General features: G+C 58.1%; 2 protein-coding genes across 7 annotated transcripts; one reads left to right on the top strand and one right to left on the bottom strand.

Annotated features, from left to right (window-relative positions):
- Window positions 1-125: 125 nt before the first annotated feature.
- fig4a (FIG4 phosphoinositide 5-phosphatase a) lies at window positions 126-9,023 on the bottom strand. Its single transcript, XM_049756187.2, has 23 exons — window positions 8,595-9,023; window positions 8,416-8,514; window positions 8,196-8,319; window positions 7,674-7,830; window positions 7,543-7,593; window positions 7,297-7,463; window positions 7,088-7,216; window positions 6,896-6,996; window positions 6,665-6,827; window positions 6,421-6,518; window positions 5,236-5,369; window positions 4,991-5,107; window positions 4,617-4,662; window positions 4,355-4,503; window positions 4,115-4,281; window positions 3,916-4,054; window positions 3,597-3,655; window positions 3,372-3,519; window positions 3,133-3,216; window positions 2,635-2,842; window positions 1,753-1,862; window positions 1,244-1,321; window positions 126-419 (listed from the first exon to the last, which is right to left on the bottom strand). Exons 1-23 carry the CDS (start codon window positions 8,655-8,657, stop codon window positions 242-244), a joined length of 2,769 nt encoding a protein of 922 aa, XP_049612144.1. The 5' UTR covers window positions 8,658-9,023; the 3' UTR covers window positions 126-241.
- Window positions 9,024-9,371: 348 nt separating this feature from the next.
- ak9 (adenylate kinase 9) lies at window positions 9,372-17,897 on the top strand. 6 transcript variants are annotated; one of them, XM_049756144.2, is made up of 35 exons: window positions 9,372-9,417; window positions 9,507-9,610; window positions 9,935-9,998; window positions 10,076-10,128; window positions 10,207-10,303; window positions 10,372-10,484; window positions 10,559-10,720; window positions 10,786-10,923; window positions 11,019-11,093; window positions 11,174-11,269; window positions 11,368-11,507; window positions 11,579-11,895; window positions 11,972-11,992; window positions 12,070-12,185; window positions 12,257-12,407; window positions 12,515-12,550; window positions 12,619-12,765; window positions 12,841-13,007; window positions 13,127-13,342; window positions 13,409-13,642; window positions 13,714-13,835; window positions 13,903-14,122; window positions 14,198-14,263; window positions 14,340-14,546; window positions 14,643-14,861; window positions 15,124-15,340; window positions 15,474-15,675; window positions 15,885-16,031; window positions 16,106-16,323; window positions 16,430-16,626; window positions 16,704-16,873; window positions 16,948-17,046; window positions 17,233-17,335; window positions 17,415-17,529; window positions 17,621-17,897. In XM_049756144.2, exons 2-35 carry the CDS (start codon window positions 9,521-9,523, stop codon window positions 17,842-17,844), a joined length of 4,959 nt encoding a protein of 1,652 aa, XP_049612101.1. In that variant the 5' UTR covers window positions 9,372-9,417; window positions 9,507-9,520; the 3' UTR covers window positions 17,845-17,897. The 6 variants fall into 6 exon arrangements, with proteins under 6 accessions (XP_049612101.1, XP_049612100.1, XP_049612098.1 ...); XM_049756143.2 differs by having other exon boundaries at window positions 12,619-13,007; XM_049756141.2 differs by having other exon boundaries at window positions 12,257-12,550; window positions 12,624-12,765.
- Window positions 17,898-18,380: the final 483 nt, after the last annotated feature.

Raw genomic sequence — 18,380 nt, 5'->3', positions numbered from 1 at the left:
GAAGCGCGTCGGCGCCCCAAACACCTGACGTCCGACCGCCACAGCTTTATGAGGGAAGCTGCTGCAATGCAAACTATTCTTGGCCACAAGAAGGGGTGAAGAACCTCCCGTACCACTTTTGGGCCTTTCCATTTGGCTGCTTCCATTTATTCAACATAAAAGCAGTTTAAAAGGCGGCTCCAAAAATGAGGTGGGCTTTTTAAAACGACGACACCGACAACAACGTGGGCCGCCGTCACGGTCACATGTATCTGTTCTTGACGTACTCCCTGTACATCAGCACGTCGTCGCGGCACAGAGGCCCGACTTGGCCGCGGGCCGCCATCACGTGGCTCTCGAAGACGCGGCGGCTGTCGGCGTCCACCTGCGGCGGTGACGCCGCGTACACGCTGTCTTGGGGGAAGCGGGACAACGGCTCTCTGCAGGAGGCGCACACACACACGTACACACAGACGGCGGTCAAGAATATTTGTAACATCTTTACTAACGATTGCAAACGTCAATTTCGCTGAAGCGTTCCGAGCTTGCGATTTCCTTCAAGTAAGCTGAATCGATGGCAAAATCCCTCAAAGGAGCAACCCCCCTCCCAGCCTGGCCCATGACGCGTCTGCCTGCTTTACGGACGGACGGACGGACGGACGGAGGGGGGGAGGGGGCCTCCACGAGTGCCAACATGTTTTGCTCTGTTGCATAACACACACACACAAAGGGGAGAGACGGGTTGGAAGGCCAAAGGAAGGGAAACACGTGGCGGCGGCGGCGGTCAACTTCAAAAGGGCGCAAGTCTCCTTTCAATCATCGGTCCTCACAAAGCGGCGTACAACCCAACGACAGTAACAATCCATCGCTCCATAGTAATGGGTCTGAGTGACACCATCTCATTTACAATGAAACTGTTCATTTGGCCAGCGCGCTCCAAGCAATCTTTTGCTTGCCGCTTCCCCGACGCGCGTAGCGGGCAAAATGGCCACCACAGAGCTCGCACATTTCCAGGCCACGTGTGGGAGGTTTTTTTTCTTTTATATTTGAACGATGAGAAAAAGACGAGCGCTTTTGAGTCAGCGGGCGAAAGGCGAGGCCAGACAGCGGGGAGCAAAGTGGCCGACCCGAGGACCGAGGGGCCCAGGATAAAACGCCTCGCGGTCGGCGTCCCCGGACGCCACTTAGCGACGGACGGGCGACCTTGCTGGACTTCTTGGAAAGGGGGGGGGGGGGGAAGAGAGGTCAGTCAGCCATTACTCACAAGCGGGTGACGTTGGGCAGGTGGAGGTGCTCGCTCTTGGCCGCTCGCCGCTGCTGGCTCTCGCCCAGCCGTGCAAAGCTGTCAAAACACACACAAGCGGACACAGACGCGTCACGTTGGCTCTTCCTCACCACGTACACGCGCGGAGAAAATGCTTCAGGACTTTTATTATGAATGTATTGACTAGCTGGCTCCCTAATGAAGGCATTGTCATTATTCTCCAGCGGGGGAAAGGCACATTTGTCACAGTCGAAAAGCTCAAATCAAGTCGAGCGGTGCGACTTCAAGTGCATTTGGGGCCGCTCCCGAAATGGCAACTTTGGTGAGAAAAGCGTGACGTGGCATTGAAGAAGAGGTTTTGCCGCAAAGGGGGCAGGCCAAAAAGGCAATATTGCCTGCAATGGAATTCATCGCGCTCATGAGAATGGAATAGGATCAAATGTGGCGGGCGGGCGGGCGGGCGCTACAGTCCACAAAGCAAGCGGCGACAAGTTGCGAGTGGGAGTTACCGCTCGTAGATGAGCAGGTCTTGCTCGGCGGGGAACTTGGCCAGATTGAGTCCGTAGGGCTCCTTGAAGGCCGGATGCTGCTGCTGCTGCTGCTGCTGCAGCTGGCTCTCCTGGAAAAGGGGGACAAACGTCACCGAGGGCACATTCGGTTCAAACGCAACTGGAAATAGCCCCTCCCATCTCGTGGTACGACCCGGCGGCCTTTGGCTCCGAGTGAGCCCTTCGTAAATGTCTGGAGAGCCAGAGGTCCGCTTACGCAACCGCGCAGATCGTCAGCGACAAACGCTTCACGCAACGCTTTCAATTTCGACTAGATTGGGATTGATCGGCGCCGCCAGGGGAGGAGAGCCGGTTGGCGCTGTGGATCCGCAAGGGACGGCCGGCGCCCGGGCGGAATAGCAAACGCATCGTTACAAGGCAAACACAGTAATGATCCGACGTTTCAATATTGCGACAGCGTGATGTACTTCACGTGGGCGGGGGTGGGGCTTGGCAACACGAGCGCCATGTGAGCGCCGGCCGAGTGGGAAGGAAGCCTGGCCCGGGTTGGGCTTGACTTGGTGGGGGCGTAGCAGACACGTGAGAGAGATCCCAAAAGCAAATATTCATGAAAAAGCAGCATAAGTATGTGCGTGTGTATGTGTGTGGCGCGGGGGGGGGGGGGCATTAAAAAAGTCATTTACAAGTATAAAGATCTCAATGGTGCCAATGATTCCTCGGTTGATTTCAAGGAAAAAAAAAGTAAACGGTCTCCTCGGACCTCTGACTTGCAAATGTCAGGAAGAAAGAAACGCCGGGGCCACGCGCCGGGGCCACGCTGGGGCCACGCGCCGGGGCCACGCCAGGGCCACGCGCCGGGGCCACGCCGGGGCCACGCCGCACCTCGTGGGCACGAGCGCCCTCTCCGGAATCGGCCGACCAAAGCTTGACCGGGGTGGAGCGCTGCGAGACGGAGGCGGCGGCGTCGTCGTCGCGCTCCTCCTCAGAGTCGTCCTCCGAGGAGCTGGAAATGGCCTCCTCGCTGGGCGGAGGCGGCGCGCTGGCCGCCGTCTTCCTCTGCACCAGCGTCTCCTCCTTGGTGCTCTTGTTGCTACATTGAAAGGGGTGTGGGGGGGGGGAGGAAGGGTTAATCCGTCAACAGAGTCGCACAGCAGCGCTCAGTCAAAGTCGACGGCCGGTCGCAAGACGCAAAACTCATTTGCTGCCGTTTGCCACTTGATTAGCGCTCAGAGTCATTTTTCAAGCGGACCGTCTCGCCGCCTTTCAAAAGCGATTAGGACGGCACGACCGTCCATCACGCCAAACGCACGTTCTTTTGGGGTGAGCTTCATTTGCACAAAAGTAGTGTAGTGGGGCATTTCTGGCCAACAAGGGACTTACCCCAGCACGGATTTGGCCGTCTCCTCGGGTTTGCGGACGGTGAAGGGGCTGGGATCCACCCCCACCGTTTTGGGCATGAACTCCCTGGAAGGAAAAAGTGGTTAGCCCGGCGCCGCTAGCGATGCGCCGTCGTCGCCGCTAGCGATGCGCCGTCGTCGCCGCTCGCGATGCGCCGTCGTCGCCGCTCGCGATGCGCCGTCGTCGCCGCTTGCAATGCGCCGTCATCGCCGCCGCCGCACCTGGCCGAGTTGGTCATGGCCTTGCAGAAGGTGTCGTCAAAGGAGGTGAGCTCGTAGGGTCTGAAGAACTCGGCGTAGATGTCGACGCTCTCGTCCGAGCGGTCGACTCGCTTGACCGCCAGCTTCTTCATGGTTTGCTCGCACGGGACTGCCGAGCGTGACGCCATGTCAGGACCCGCAAAACGGGCGGCAAATAATCCTGCTGGTCGGGCACGCGCACGCTACCTTGGTCCAAGGCGATGGGGAGGTAGGACAGGACTCCTTCTGACCACCACAACGTGTAGCTGACAAACAAAGACACGTGTGCAAAGGCTGAAAGGCCACGCGGTCGGCGGTGGCAACCCAGATAAGAAAATGGCCCACAAATCGCCCCTTGGGCAGGCTCATCCTTCTTTCTATTCTGCGTGAACAATGGGAGTGAGTGCGCCGCCTATGACGGCCAGCCAGCGTGCTGCTTTCTGGGCCACCAGAAACTGGGTCAAAGATGGCAAACAAAACAAATGACCCATGCAGCGCTAGCTTGTAAGCGCGGCCGGCGGCGTACCTGCGGCGGTCCGCTGGGAGCGCCATGGTGCTCTTCTGGTGCAGGTAGAAGTCGGTGGGCAGGTCCCACAGGTGCGGCCTGTTCTCCGCTGGCTGGTACACTTGAAGGAACAAGTTGATGGCGTCCTGTCTGTCGGCATCTGCAAAGCAAATGGGCGTGGTCACCTGGCTGGCTGGCTGGCTGGCCGGCCGGCCGGCACCTGAGAAAGCGTTGCTGTAGTAGCGCGACAGCGTCTGCATGATGTCTTTGGAGTGCTGCGTCCACGGCGCGATCTTGCGGTAGGTCTTGACCCGGTGCACCAGCTGCGAGCCGCCGTACTGCAGCGAAAGCGTGTCTCCGTGGTCCTCGTACAGCTCCTCAAACAGCCTGACAAGCGCACCGACCGGCAAACGTTTCAGCGCTCCCGTCAACCTCGTATCGCCGTCCGAGCCGGCGTCACCTGACGCAGTCCGTGTCAAACTGGAGCTTGGGCTTGTCGATCATTCCCAGCGCGTAGAGTTGATAGGCGAGCGCGCACTTGCCCACCATGAACTGGGCCGTGTTGGTTCGGTCCAGACAGTCCACGCAGTTGGTCCTGAGCACACCCGTCTGGGCAGAAGAGAGAGAAGGAAGAAAGAAAGAAAAAAGCAAATCCAAACAAGAGCGCCAAGCGAGGCAACGTTGCCAAGTGAAAAACGCCACGACGGGCGAAGCGGACCAACCTGCGCTCGCCCAGCGCCCGAAATGCTTCCGCCCAGGTCGCCCCATCTGCGGATTCCAAAAGAAAGGACTTGGTATCACACACACACGCGGCTTTTGAGCACGCCCGTGTTTTATCAGGTCAAGCGGGCTTGTGGGCAACATGGCCGCCGGCCCAGTGTTACGCAAGCCCACACCAGCCAGCCGCATGCACAAAGGTGCCGCCCGCAGGGGGGGGGGGCTGATGTTTGCAGTCTGTGAGAATAGAAAGACACGCTCGGAGAGGGACAAAGCCGGACGCACTTGATGACAAAATCCAAGGAGAATAAGGAGCTGCTTTCTCTACGGTCTCGGGACCTTCACCAAAAGATCAAACTATGAACTACGTCTCTCTCACCTTTCATCGGGGTGGAGCGCGTGACAGTAGAAATCTGCTCGGTTGACAAAAAAGCCCGTTCGCTTGACCACGTTCTCGGCGATCATACTCAGACGGTCCAAGACGTTGCACAGCTTGCTGCGCAACGGAGCAAAAGCAGGAAACGTCAAGATGGGCTACATAAGCGCTGGAAGGGCGGGAGAGGCCAGCAAAGTCTGCCTGGCGACAAGCGCACGCGCAGCTTGACACCAAAGCAGCTACTCTACCTCTTGGTGTAGCGGGCCATGTCCCAGGCGATGTACTCGATGCCGTGCTGCTGCGGCAGGAACTGGTTCAGGTTGATGACGGCGGGGTGCAGCTCCTCGCTCAAAATCTTCTCGTGTTTCCTTTTCTCTCGTTTCTGCCGCACAAGCCAAAAGAGCGTCACACCAGGCTCCCGCAAGATGGCGCGCGAGCATCACGCAAGATGGCGCCCTCGCATCACGCAAGATGGCGCGCGAGCATCACGCAAGATGGCGTGCGAGCATCACGCAAGATGGCGCGCGAGCATCACGCAAGATGGCGTGCGAGCATCATGCAAGATGGCGCCCTCGCTCGGGAGAGGGCCTCCTAGCTAACTTGGAGCAAACAAGAAAATGACCACTTTTCCCATCACTTGTTTGTTCTGAAACTTTTCTGCAATTTGGCTCCACTCAATTTCCTGCCCTGCAGCTTTGCTTATCTTAAGGGCGGCCGACGGTAGCGCGGGAAGCCCTCTCCTCTTGCCGCTCGCAAAGAAGGTGACGTGGTTTAGCGCTCATTGAATTAGCCTCTCAAGTAAAAGCCGGCACGTGCCGGAGCGCGTGCACACTCGCGCTTCCACACTCGCGCTTCCTCGGAAACGAGGCGGCGGCGGCGGCCGCATCGCACCGCCCTCGTCGTCACTCTTTTACGGCTAAAAGCCGATTATGTTGTTGGCTGTGGACGGACGGGTCCGCTGCTATTAGCGCCCAGTTATTAAAAGAAAAAAAGAAAAAAAAAAAATCACATGGCCACAGCTTGTGCGGGAGGCCTGCGATTGGTCGGTGGCGCGGGCTCACAGTTCCCCTCCCAAAGGCAACGTGAGCCTGAAAGCTGAGCTGGCCGTGTGCGTGCGTGCGTGCGTGCCTGCCTGCGTGCGTGCCTGCGTGCGTGCGCTCCCCATTGTGCCGGCCAATACAAATGAGGGAGAGAGAGAGAGAGAGAAAGAGAGAGAGAGAGAGCGAGAGAGAGAGCGAGAGAGAGAGAGAGAGAGAGAGAGAGACAGAGAGAGAGAGGTAGAGCGGCGCGTGAGGCCCATGCGACAAAGAAAGGCGGCGTGCATTAGCGCAGCCAATTTGAGACGTGCACGACGACGGCTGTCGTTCAAATCCACCCCGTTTGGTCAACGTATTAGCGCCGCCGCAGCCGCCGCAGCCGCCGCAGCCGGCTACCTTGACCAGGTTGAGGATGATGATGGGCGAGCCAAAGCGCTGCAGCATCTGGTCAAAATGAAGAGCGGCCACGTGTGCGTACGGGTCAGCTTGGTCCACTGACAGAAAGAAAGAAAGAAAGAAAGAAAGAAAGAAAGAAAGAAAGAAAGAAAGAAAGAAAGAAAGAAAGACAATGGAACGATAAGTAGGCAGAATGATCAAACAAACGCTGAGCTGGGCTGGGCTGGGCTGGGCGTGACCTTACGTCGGATCGGGGGCTTGGGCATCATGGTGGAAATGTCCTGGGACCAGTAGAGCGGGACGGAGCCTCGCGTCTGCACGTAGGACGAGTAGCTTCCCACCCGGAAGGACATCACCGAGGCGTCGTGGACCATCTGCTCCGTCTCCACTTCGTTGGCCACGTCGCCCTGGCCGCCGGCGGATCAAATCAAGCCACCCCGCCGGCAACGCAGCGACAGATAGATGCGCTTTCTACCTCGCAGTTGGCGCCTCTTTTCAGGAAGCGGGTGCCGGCAAATTTGCTGGAGCGCCTGGCGATGAGGGTCACGTGCACCGGGCGGCCGTAGATGAGCAGCTCTGCGGAGGGACGGTGAAGGAGGCGACGTTTGGCTTACTGAGCCCGCGCTCAACTAGGTCGGCGAGAATCCCGGCCGAGCCAAAAGGATACTGGACTGGCCGCAAAAGCCGTGGATGATGTACAAGAGCCAGTCGGGGTGCACCACGTCCTTGACGCGCCGCAGCAGGTTCCCGTTCCACACGTACTTGGAGTAGGGCTCGGCGCGCACTCCGTAAACCACTGTGGCCCAGCGCCGACCCAGGTCAACAAAACACGGGGCCAGGCCAGGCCGGGCCAGGGCGCCGGCGCTTCTGACCCACCTTGAGCGGGCAAGCCCTCATCTTCAAAGATGTCAAAGCCGTCCCGTCGCTCGGGCGCGTGGGCGGCCCGGTCCTCGCCCTCGCCGGCCTCGGTGGCCCACCGCTCGTAAGGCCTCCGCAGCAGCGTCAGGTTGTGCTGCAGCGAGTGGCTCAGGTCGTAGCTGTGGCTGCGCAGCCCAACGGGAGGGAAAAGAGCACAACAATCACGCTCGCTCTTACGGCAAACAATCGGAACAAAAATTGTACCTGAAGTAAAAGTTACTGGATAAGTCCATGTTTTGGAAGATCCGGACATATCTGGGGAGGCGGACAAAGAAACATTTGAAACATTTGGTGTTTGGCAAGGCATGAGGGCGGGCGGGCGGGCGGGCGTGTACCTGGCTTCGTCGGGGTGCGCCACCCGCACCGAGTCGTTGGGAATGTAGATCATGGTCGTGTCCTCAATTTTGTAAACAGAGTGGCCCCCGATGTCGGCCATTTTTCGCCGTTTGGTGATCAACACCATGTAGTAGCCCTCCAGGAAGCGCACAAAGCCTGGCAAAGAAAAAAAAAAAAAAAAAAAGGGCTGGCGTGAGAGCGGACAGGCCAAAGTGCGCCACCCGGAACGTCACCGGGAACGGATTGGAGCAAATGCCAAAGAGCGGCTCCGTGCGTCAGTGGGCCCGGGCCACATGTTGATGGGCTCGACTTAAGGGCAAGCTAGCAAAGGTCAGCCGCATCTTTGACAGAAAGCGCGAGTTCCAATAGGGCCGAGCGATGCCCAAGCGATGGGCTCCGTGACCCCAATGAGCTCGCACTTGCGGAACTCAACAAACACATTGCCTTCTTTCTCCCCACCCGCACAAATGGCATGGTTGTTGCGCAAGAGCGTGACCAGAGAGCGTCGGGGACGTACGCACCCACCACGCCGACGGCCGTCACGGCCCTGGAGAGGCCCGACGGACCCTTTTGGGCCGTCTTTGTGCGGTTTCCCAAGTCCAGACGACCCAGCAAGTCGCGCACCTCCTGCTGGCTGTACACGTGCTGCCAGAAGAGACAAAAGGGGGCATTGGCAAGCGGTCACAAACACAAGAAGCGGCTGTCTGACATTAGCTAGCCTGGTGCTAATTCAGGGCTCACCTTATCGTCAATGATGACCAGGTCCTTGGGTTCGGTGCGGTCGATCTTCAGCACTCGGTGTTTGGTCTGAGCCTGATTGCTCCCCACCAAAAAATACCTCTGCAAAGGGCAAGCCCAAGAGAAAGTGATTGCCCAAGGTTCTGTTCTCCTTTCTTTTGGGATCGGAGTGATCCACTTACGGCTCGGGTCTCGTATAGAACCATCCTCTGGAGTCCACTTATGACAGCTGCAGACTGCGGCATGTTTGCTCAGGTTGACTGACTGAGCGAGCTCAGGCTGCTGCAGACAGACGGACGGACGGACGGTCGGACGGACGGACAGACAGACAGACAGAAGATGTATGCATGTAAGAAGAAGAGTTGCAATTGGGTGCGGCTTCCCAACAATTCTGCTGTCACCACCGTTGAATTAGTCAAGCGACGGACGCCTGTCTTTAACAGACGCCAGTACACATTTCCCCGCAGGTACCCAAGAGAAATGCTTTCAACGTCCCTCCCAATAAAACGTGTTTTGTAGGCATTAGCATGGATGGAGCTAGCAAATACAGTCACGCGACGACGTGAATTTGTTTAGGTCAGGTGACTTGATTGTCATCAACGCGGAAGCCGTCAGTCAGTACGGCGCCCGGCGAAGACCAAAAACTACACACGACTTGGCTTACTTTCATTTGTAACTTTCACTTTTCAAAGCCTCATTGTATGCATTCCAAATAGTCCCTTTAAACAAAAGCTAGCACGTGTTCAAGTGCTTAAGTCGAATATCTATACCGAATCGCCGCAAAACAGGCTAAGGAAATGCTTGTTGACAGTTGCTATGGTAACAGACGCCGCTGTCGTCTCATGCATGGCACGGCGTGGAGGAAGCTGTTATTGTAAATATTTTCTTTTTCAATTTTAATCGCGTGAGAAAGTCTTTTCTAATCTACCGCTCCTAACAGGTTAGCTCCTCACCACCGAGCGTGTAACACAACTGCACATTGACGTCGTCCTACAGTATCGTTCCGTAAGTATAGAGATGCTTTGATGATTACTTTGACAAATTGATTTCGCCTTTATTCATCCATTGAGCGGTAATCGTTTGCTTTCTTACAGTCATTGAAGGAGCTATGGATCTGGTGGACAATCTCATCGAAGACGACGCCGAGAGAGAGCGTCTGCTTTCCAAACCGACTTGCTTCCTTGTGGTTGGAAGGCCGGTAGGGAAATGGTCACTTTTGTTGGAATACGGTCATTTTACAATGCCGGTCAAGATGTGAAATACTGCCACCTTGTGGTGCTATGTATGCTCCGTGTTTCAGTTCAATAAATGCTCGTGAAATGAAACAACTTTCACAGTCAACTTGAAGAAATGGAAAGTGGAGAAATGTTGTTGCCAAAGTGGCTTTGTTTTCCTGAAAGCTTCTGCTTTGTTTGTTTGTTTGTTTGGAATCAATTGCAAATGGAGGCTCACGACCAAGCGCCAATGCTTCACTGGCTCGGTCAGCCCGAACAACACACATTTGTGACATCTGCCGTTGCAGGGCGTCGGCAAATCCACCCTGGCCAGAAACATTGCAGACACCTGGGGCTGCGTTTTAATCGACGGTAAGCGTCTCATCTCTCTCAGTCGCTCGGCCTTTTCCGTCTGCTCATTCCGTCCCATGGTCCCCGCCCGACGGCAGACACGGAGGTCCTGGACTCCCACATCAGAAGTCAAACAGAGGATGGCGTTAAGGTAACACCTTCTGCGGAGAGCAGAGCAGAGCAGAGCAGAGATCCTCCCGCCCCCGCACTAAAGCCAATCTTTTCACAGCTCCTGGATATCTTAAATGCGGGCAAAAGCGTCCCGGAAGACGTGGTTCTTGGCCTCATACTGGACATGTTGAGCTCCACCAAAGTGGAACATTACGGTGAGGCTCGCTTAGCCGATGGCGGCACGTCTTCATGCTCCGAGGCTGAAACGGCTCACACGCGGCAGGCTACGTGTTGAGCTGCCTGCCGTTCATGTCGGAAGAGGGCGTCGGCGTGGAGGAGCAGATGGAAATCATCAGGAAGCTCAAGCTCAAGCCGGACTTCATCATCAACATCAAGGTGATGTCGCCGTCGCCGCCGCCGCTCCTGGAGCAGCGCAAACAAAGCACGCCAAGGTGCGCTCCCGCTTTCAGTGTGCCGACAAGGACCTGGTCCAGAGGCTGTCCAGTCAGAAGCAGCACCCCATGACGGGCCTTCTCTACAATCAAGATCAATGGAAAGTGGACAATGAGTTCCACGTCACGGGATTCATAGAAGAGGAAGGGGCGGAGGAGGAGGATGAGGAAGACTCGCAGGTAGATACTGAAGCTGACGGGCAGAAAAACAGACCCTTGCCCACCCGCCACTTGTTGTCTTGCAGGATGAAGATGAAGAGGAAGAAGAGCAAAGCGCGCCCAGGTGCACCATCGACCAGCTGGTGTGGATCCCCGAACGCCAGGCCAGAAACACTTCTTTTCGAATCAACGCGTACAAGGAGAACATCCTCAGGCCGCTGGAGGTACGGCACGGCACGGCACGGCACGGCACGGCACGGCACCAATCGTCGGCGCAAACTGGCTTTGCGTGACGCGGCTTTACGTCGTGGTCGTTTAGGACTACATGATGGACCACAACCCCATTTACCTGTTGGAAGTGGACGGAAGCGAGACCCCGGACGAGTTGCTCTTGGTAAGCAGCTCGGCGCAAACAGCACGGTCCGTGGGTCCGGCCAACCAAACCCACGGACGCGTGTCCCCGTGGCCTTCTAGTTTGTCCTGTCCCGTCTGGGATCCATGGCCATCCAGCGCGTGTCCGTTCCGGTGGTCCTCCATCAGGACGAAGAGCTGCCCGACGACATCGAAACGGTCAGTGGTGATTTTGTTCCGAGCACGCCCGCCCGCCCGCCCTCCGTCCGTCCGGTGTGTGCCAACGCCGCCACAGCCGGTTCCCCTCTGCTTCGTAGGAGGACCTCCTGAGGTTCATGTCCTCCTCCAGGATGCTGGTGCCGGGCTTCCGCTGGAGGAGGAGCCGCTGGGGGCGAAGTTGTCCGGTGGCCCTGAAGGAAGGACGGCTCGTCCCCGGAAAACCCGAATTCTCCGTCGGGTTGGTTAAGGGGGGGTTGGGGGCGGCGCTTTGAAGGCGCCGTGGTCTCCAGCGACTTTCTCCTCCCGCAGCTTCCGGGACAAAATGTACATCCTTTCGTCGCAAGAAGCCTACGACAAGTTTGTCAGCAACCCCAGGCGCTACCTCCTCCCGCCCATGCCCAGCCCGCCCTGCAGGGTGTCCATCATCGGAACGGCGGCGTCGGGGAGGCCCGAGCTCTCCGTCCTGATGGGCGCCAGGCACAACGTGTCCGTGCTGGAGCTGGAGAAACTGGCCGAGCCCCTGCTGGCCGAACTGGAGACGGAGTGGCTGGCTAAAGTCAAAGAGGACAGCGTGCAGGCCGCCATGGAGAAAATCAGGACCAAGCAGCAGAACGAGCAGAGCTCCGGCAAGTTGCCGTCATGGCCGGCCGGCCGGCCGGCTTTTGTCGTGGCCACCTCACCTTTGATCCTTTGCCTCCTCAGATGGAACCCCGGCCGTGGAAGGTGAGCGTGCCGTGCCGCTTGCGAGATGAAAAGGAGCCAGCGGCAGGCGGAAACGCTCTTGCGCTCGCTCTCCTCAGTGACCGAGAGCCATCCCGAAGTGGTGGCCCTGGTGCAAACGGCCCTGGAAGAGGCCAAAAAACAGGACGCCGCCAAGGAAATCTACGCTCAAGCTCTGATGAAGGTCGTCAAGGAAGTAGGCCCTTTTTCCATTCAGAACACCTGCGTGCGCCGCGCCAGCCATCAAAAAGCATTTTGTCTTCCCAGAACGAGGATTGCCACCAGGGCGCCGACGTGGGCAACGGCTGGGTGCTGGACAACTTTCCCAGGAACGCCTCGCAGTTGGAGGCTTTACAGCGCGCCGGGATCCATCCCGATTTCCTCTTCTGCCTCATGCACACCGAGGGCACTTTGCCAGGTAAGCGGCGGCGGCGGCGCCTGGCCGGGCCTGGCCTGGCCGGGCCGGGCCTGGCCTGGCCTTGCCGCGCATGGCCTTTTCATTGCTCCGTTCCGTTCCCACCGCAGATCAGGGCGGCGCTCCGCAGACAGAGAGCGGCGAAGGTAAGAGTCCCTTTTGTTCCCCCCCAGAACGTCAAGCCGGCGGCTCTCTCACCGACCGCATGTGTCAGATAAGGCCGAGCCCAAAGCGGAGAAGGATCAGTTCACCAGACAATGGGAAGCCCTGCAGCTCTCGCTCAGCATCAGCCACTCGGTGCTGCAGACGGGCGGCAGGCGCCCCGAGGAACTTCTGGATGAGATTGTCCAGCTGATGGAGAGTGAGTTTGGAATCCACGGTCCTCGCGAGTCCGTGGCGGGCCAAATGGCAAAAACCACATGCGGCCCTTTCACAGAGCCCTTCAAGTATTTGCCAAGAGAGTTCTCCGCCGTCGACTTGGACGAGGAAGCGGAAGATATCGAAGCCATCGCAAATCTGGAAGTGGACGACGACGACGACTCCGCCAAGGACACGGCCGAGGAAGAGGAGGAAGAGGAGGAGGAGGAGGAGGAGGGGGACGACGTCAGTGGAGCCCCCGCCCAGCCGAAAGCCACCCCTTCTAGACAGATGGATACAAATACTTTCAAGCTTTGTCTTCATCTTTCCAAACCATAGTTTGAAAATGCTTCTCTCGCTCTCAGTCAGAATCGCCGTCCGACGCCACTTCCAAGAGGGCTTTCGGCGACACCTTCATCTTCTGCCCGGTGGTGCTGAAAAAGCACAACGCGCTGGTGCCCAGCACCGACGAGATATCGGCCAAGTATCGTGAAAAGGTCTACTACTTCTCCAACGTGGACGCCAGGGAGGTCTTCATGCTCTCTCCCGAGCAGTTTGTAGGCCAATGCCAGCTTCTCAAGGTACCGTCCGGCGGGGGGGGGGGGACCTATGAGCCCGATCCATTGCAAGCTGCCCGCCTCTTTCAGCCTCCCGCCCTGCGCATCTTTGTGTTGGGATGCCGCGGCTCGGGCAAGACCACGCAAGGCGAGTGGCTGGCCGAGCAGCTGGGCCTCTTCCACATTCAGTTCAGGGAACATCTGCAAAGGCTTCTGGCGCCAAAGATCAAGCAGCGGGTCAACCCCGCCGACGAGTCCACCGAGGAGCATCTCAAGGCCTTGAAGACGGCCGTCGAGGACGCTCGAGGCGAGGAACCCCCCGAGGTGACCCGGCCCGGCCCATGGTGACAAACGGAGGTGCGCTTGGAACTTCCTCTTCTTCCTTTGCCCATTAGGAGGACGCGGGGCTGACCGATGAGGAAATTGGCATCAAAGCCTACTTGGCCGATGACGTTCCGTTGAGTTCGCAGGTCCTGGAGGAGATCGTCAACCCGTACTGGAAAAAGGAGCCTTACTTGTAATGCCGGCGGCCTTCCCTCCGACAGTGTCCACGACAGTGTCCAACGTGTTGAACGCCCTTTCAGGTCCACGGGTTTCATCCTGGAGGATTTCCCTCACAACACCGAGGAGGTGCAGCACATGATGCAGCATCATCTTTATCCCGACGCCGTGGTCACCTTGATGGCAGGCGTGGAGGACATCCAGGCGCGCCTCTTGCCCAAATTCTGGAGCAGGTGGCGAGCTCACTGCCAGCGGCGCGAAGCTTTGCTCGACGTCCTCCGCGAAATACACACCAAGGCTCGGGTAGGTCCTCCTCAGCCGGCCGGGCTGCCGCTGCACACTTGCGCCGCTGAGCTCTGTTTGCCTTTCACCACGCAGGAGGAGAACATTACCAAGAGGAGGGCTGAACTCATGGAGGAGAAAGCCGCCTCTTCCACGGCCAAAGTAAGCCACACGTGAGCGAGCGAGCGGTGTCAAACCATGGCCACCCTTTGACGGCCATTTCTCGTCACCAAACCAGTTTAGTTGCCGGGCCGAAGACGAGGACGACGAAGACTCTGCCAACATCGAGGACGAGATCGAGGCCATTTTGGAGGAGGAGTACCCGGTGGAAAGGTACGACGAGTTCAAGGACGACGACGAAGCCGAGGAGGCCACCACCGAGAGGCTCAACACGGAAATTGAAGAGCGTTACGTGGCCGACTCAAACAATATGGCCATCGTGCTGGTAAACGGGATACGCCTAGCCTAGCCTAGCCTAGCCTAGCCCTCGTCCGTACATCTGCAAGGTTTTTTTCTCTTCCCCTAACCCCTTCCCACACAGGAGGTTCTGAGCGAACTGAAAATTCCCCGGATATCCATCAACGCCTCCCGCAAGACGCCCGTCGTCCGGCGCCAGCTGCTCCTGAAAGTGGAGCCGCTGCAGCTCAACCGCGAGTCGCTCTTCCAAAAATGCCAGCCCATCTCGTACAATTTGGCACAGCTGCTCCTGCTTTACTCGTACAAGTTCCACAGCGCCTTTGGCTGCACGGACCCGGTCAAGGTAAAGTTGCAAACGCCATCCCGGAGTGGCCGCCGTCCCGGAGTGGCCGCCATCCCGGAGTGGCCGCCGTCCCGGAGTGGCCGCCGTCCCGGAGTGGCCGCCGTCCCGGAGTGGCCGCCGTCCCGGAGTGGCCGCCATCCCGGAGTGGCCGCCATCCCGGAGTGGCCGCCATCCCGGAGTGGCCGCCATCCCGGAGTGGCCGCCATCCCGGAGTGGCCGCCGTCCGCGCGTTTAACCACGACCAGCCTCGTCATCCCCGCAGCGGTACGGCGAAAGAGAGCTGATCCAGCCCGTGCTGTGGCCTCTGGAAACGGCCTTTCCCGTGCTCTTCAACCAATACATCTACTTCTTCGGCTCCAAGAAGAACCAGCAAACGTTCATGCTCAACCCCTTGAAGTACCTCAGGCAGTCAAAGCCCTACCCGATGCTCTCTGTCAAAATGGCCGTCGTGGGACCTCCCAAATCGGGCAAAACCAGTGGCGAGTGCCTCAATTGCTCCTTGCTTCCTTTTTTTGGTCCTACCTTTGGCACAATTCCTTCCTTCTGTTTTTCATCTGGCGTTCCACAGCGCTCCCTCAACTTTTCATTGTCTTTGCACATTTGTCCACGCAGTGGCCACCATGTTTGCGCAGAGATACGGTCTGGACCTGTTGTCCATCGGTGGCGTCATGCGCCGCATTCTTGAGGAGCAGGAGCACAGCGACCTGGCGGTGCAGATGAAGCTGCATCTCAACCGGGGCCTGGTGGTGCCTGATGAACTGGCCATCCAGTGCCTGAAGAAGGTGCTCATGAGCTTGGTCTGCAGTACGCAAGGGTGCGTCGTCAGTCCATATTTGACTCGATAATCACCGCACTTCATATGAACGCACCGCCGCCGTGCCGGCTTTGGCCACCTGGGGGCAGTATAAGAATCTGAGATGCTCTTATCGAGCCGTCGCTGCTCCTCCCAGCTCGTCACCAATATCTGTCACTCTTTGCTGAGGATAAAGAAGGTATTTCTTTTTTTTTTGGGTGGTATTCCAGGTACGTGCTGGACGGCTTTCCCATGACCATGAAGCAAGCGGAACTGATGCAGGCCAACAGCATCATCCCCATGAGGGTGGTGGAGATGGAGCTGGATACGGTGGAGGTGCTCAAGCGAGGCCTGGCCAGCAAGATGGAGGAGAACAAGTCCGAAAGCCTCGACGTCGCCCACGGACGATGGACCAACGGCACTGACCCGTTTGCTTTCCCCCTGGCGACAGGCCTCACCTGATGCACGACAGCGCCGAGATCCTCCACATTCGCAACACGTGCTACCGGCGGGAAGCCGAGCTGATGAGCCGCCACTTCCGCCAGCAGTACGACAACTGGATCCCGATGGACGGCCTCAAGAGCAAGTGGTACATCTGGGAGCGCCTGATCAAGGAGATTAGCGTCAGCATGGAGCACGTCCACACCTACCTGAGGAGAACCAGAAGCGGTAAGTTCCCGGAGAGCAAAAGGAAGGAAGCTGGCCTTGGGCGGGCGGGCGGCCGGCCGGCCGGGCAGCCGGGCGTGCTCCAACCGTGCGCGCATTGGTGATGCAGGTCAAGCGGGCTGCATCAACAGGCAATGCGTCACGCCGCAAGAGTTTCAGCGTCGGATCGGAGAGTTTGCCCACTACTGCCCGGTGTGCCTGGCTCTGCGGGACCACCTGGTGGACTGCTCAGAAACTCCATCGCTCACGTACGCCGCCGAATACAACAGGCGATATTTCAAGATGTGCGACGCCGAGCATTTGGAGGTGGGTCAAACCGCCCAAAAGCATTTTCGGTCCCGACACCCGCCGGCGCTCTGAAGCGCGATGGATTTTTCCGCCAGATCTTCCTGGCCAGTCCGGATGAATTTGTCAGCCCCCGCTGCCCGCGCCCCCTTCCGCAAGCAGACCGGCTTCCGAGGAAGCTAACGGAGGCGGAGGTGAAGAACAGATTCCCTCAGCAAATTGAGATGAAAGGCTTCTGCCCCGTCACCTATCTGGACGGCAAACTGAGGTACACCCGATGAGATGAAAAACAACAACAATGGCTTAGACAACCCCTGGCTCCCTCCCTCCCTATCTCACAAGGTACGAAGCCCTGGTGCACGGCAGCTTGGAATTTGCGCTGGAATACCGAGAGCGGCTCTACACTTGTGAGACCAAGGAGAAGCAGTACAGGTTTTTGAGGTAAGCCAAAGTCTGTTTGTGTCACTGGCTGGCAGGCTGGCTGGCTGGATGACTGGCTGGCTGGCTGGCTGGCTGGCTGGCTGGCTGGCTGGCTGGCTGGCTGGCTGGCTGGCTGGCTGGCTGGCCGGCTGGCCGGCTGGCCGGCCGGCTGACTGGCTGGCCGGCTGGGATGCTTCCTTCCTGAAGCGCTCCGGAACTCTACTGGGACCTCAAGCTGCCCAGTAAGGTTCCCCCTCTTTGCGAGCCCATCCCACTCACCTCCCTCCCCACGCTGGGCTACCTGGAGCAGGTTAGAAAGCAGCAAAAATGTCAAGCTGTCACACTTCCCCGGAGGAGGAGGGCCAAACGGCCATTTGTTTGCTCCCAAGGGTGTGGCGGTGGGGGTCATCAAGGCCATGACGGCGGTGGGGTGCCTGAAGCCCAAGTTTCCCTTCTTCAGTATGGAACGCTCGGCTCTCCGCTACCTGGCCTTCTACATGAAAGGTAGGCCCTGCCTGCCTCCCTCCCTCCCTCCCTCACGCCAGCTTGCGCCTGCTAACGGCTAGCCAAGCTTTTGCCCGCCCCCCCCCTGCAGCATTCAACCACAGAAGCACGGAAGACATTCGGCAGATGTACAAGAAGAAGTTGGCCTGCTTTGAGGAGAACTGCGAGCTCATTCCCTACCTGAGCTCGGTGATGAGAGCCAACTACAAGCTCCCCAGCGAACGGCCCGTGGACTTTGACTTGAAGCTGAAAAGGTTTCTGGCCTTGAGACTGGCGGCCCAGAGCCAAGCGCCGTCTGCAAATCCAGCCTTGTGATTGATCAATGTGCTTATGAACACAAGAATAAAGGAAATGGACATATGCACCTATATAGTAGTCACATCTACTTTTGGCTTCCAAACATAGCAATAGAAAATGTTGCATTTCATTGAAGCACCCAAAACACGATTGGAAGCAAAGTGCAAACAAGAGGAGGAGCACCTTGAAGGGCTTGGCGTCAGCTTCACTGGAATGCACTCAAGCACACGACAGACAGCTGTGGACAGCACACTGGACGAGGAAGCTGAGGCCCCACGTCAGCGCCAGCAACATCCTCCACAGCCAGCCTTCACAACCACCATGAAGCCCAAAGCAGCGCCACGAATAGCGCGGTGGCGCCGGGCCCCGTACCAGCAACACGCGGACTGCGAGGAGGCCGAGCAGCGGCGCCGGGAGGGCCGCTTGGCTTTCTGGGCCCAGAGCTACCGGCCGCTGGACGAGCGACAAGTGGAGGAGGAAGTGGAGGGGAAGACCAAGAAGGAACGGTACAAACATTTGAGAAAGGTCGGTCACCGCTTAGCTATTCTGCTTAT

This window comes from Syngnathus scovelli, chromosome 20 (genome assembly GCF_024217435.2).
Source record: "Syngnathus scovelli strain Florida chromosome 20, RoL_Ssco_1.2, whole genome shotgun sequence".
NCBI lineage: Eukaryota > Metazoa > Chordata > Actinopteri > Syngnathiformes > Syngnathidae > Syngnathus > Syngnathus scovelli.
Note: the sequence above shows the minus strand (reverse complement) of the source record. Positions and strands in the feature narration are given on the sequence as shown.

Coding starts and splice junctions, on each gene's coding strand:
- ak9 (XM_049756138.2), top strand. CDS start 9,521: ATGGATCTGGTGGACAATCTCATCGAAGACGACGCCGAGAGAGAGCGT. Junction 13,343..13,408: donor GCCAATGCCAGCTTCTCAAG/GTACCGTCCGGC, acceptor CGCCTCTTTCAG/CCTCCCGCCCTGCGCATCTT. Junction 13,836..13,902: donor TGGAAAAAGGAGCCTTACTT/GTAATGCCGGCG, acceptor ACGCCCTTTCAG/GTCCACGGGTTTCATCCTGG.
- fig4a (XM_049756187.2), bottom strand. CDS start 8,657: ATGCCGCAGTCTGCAGCTGTCATAAGTGGACTCCAGAGGATGGTTCTA. Junction 7,594..7,673: donor GCGCACCCCGACGAAGCCAG/GTACACGCCCGC, acceptor CCGCCTCCCCAG/ATATGTCCGGATCTTCCAAA. Junction 6,828..6,895: donor AAAGAGGCGCCAACTGCGAG/GTAGAAAGCGCA, acceptor GCCGGCGGCCAG/GGCGACGTGGCCAACGAAGT.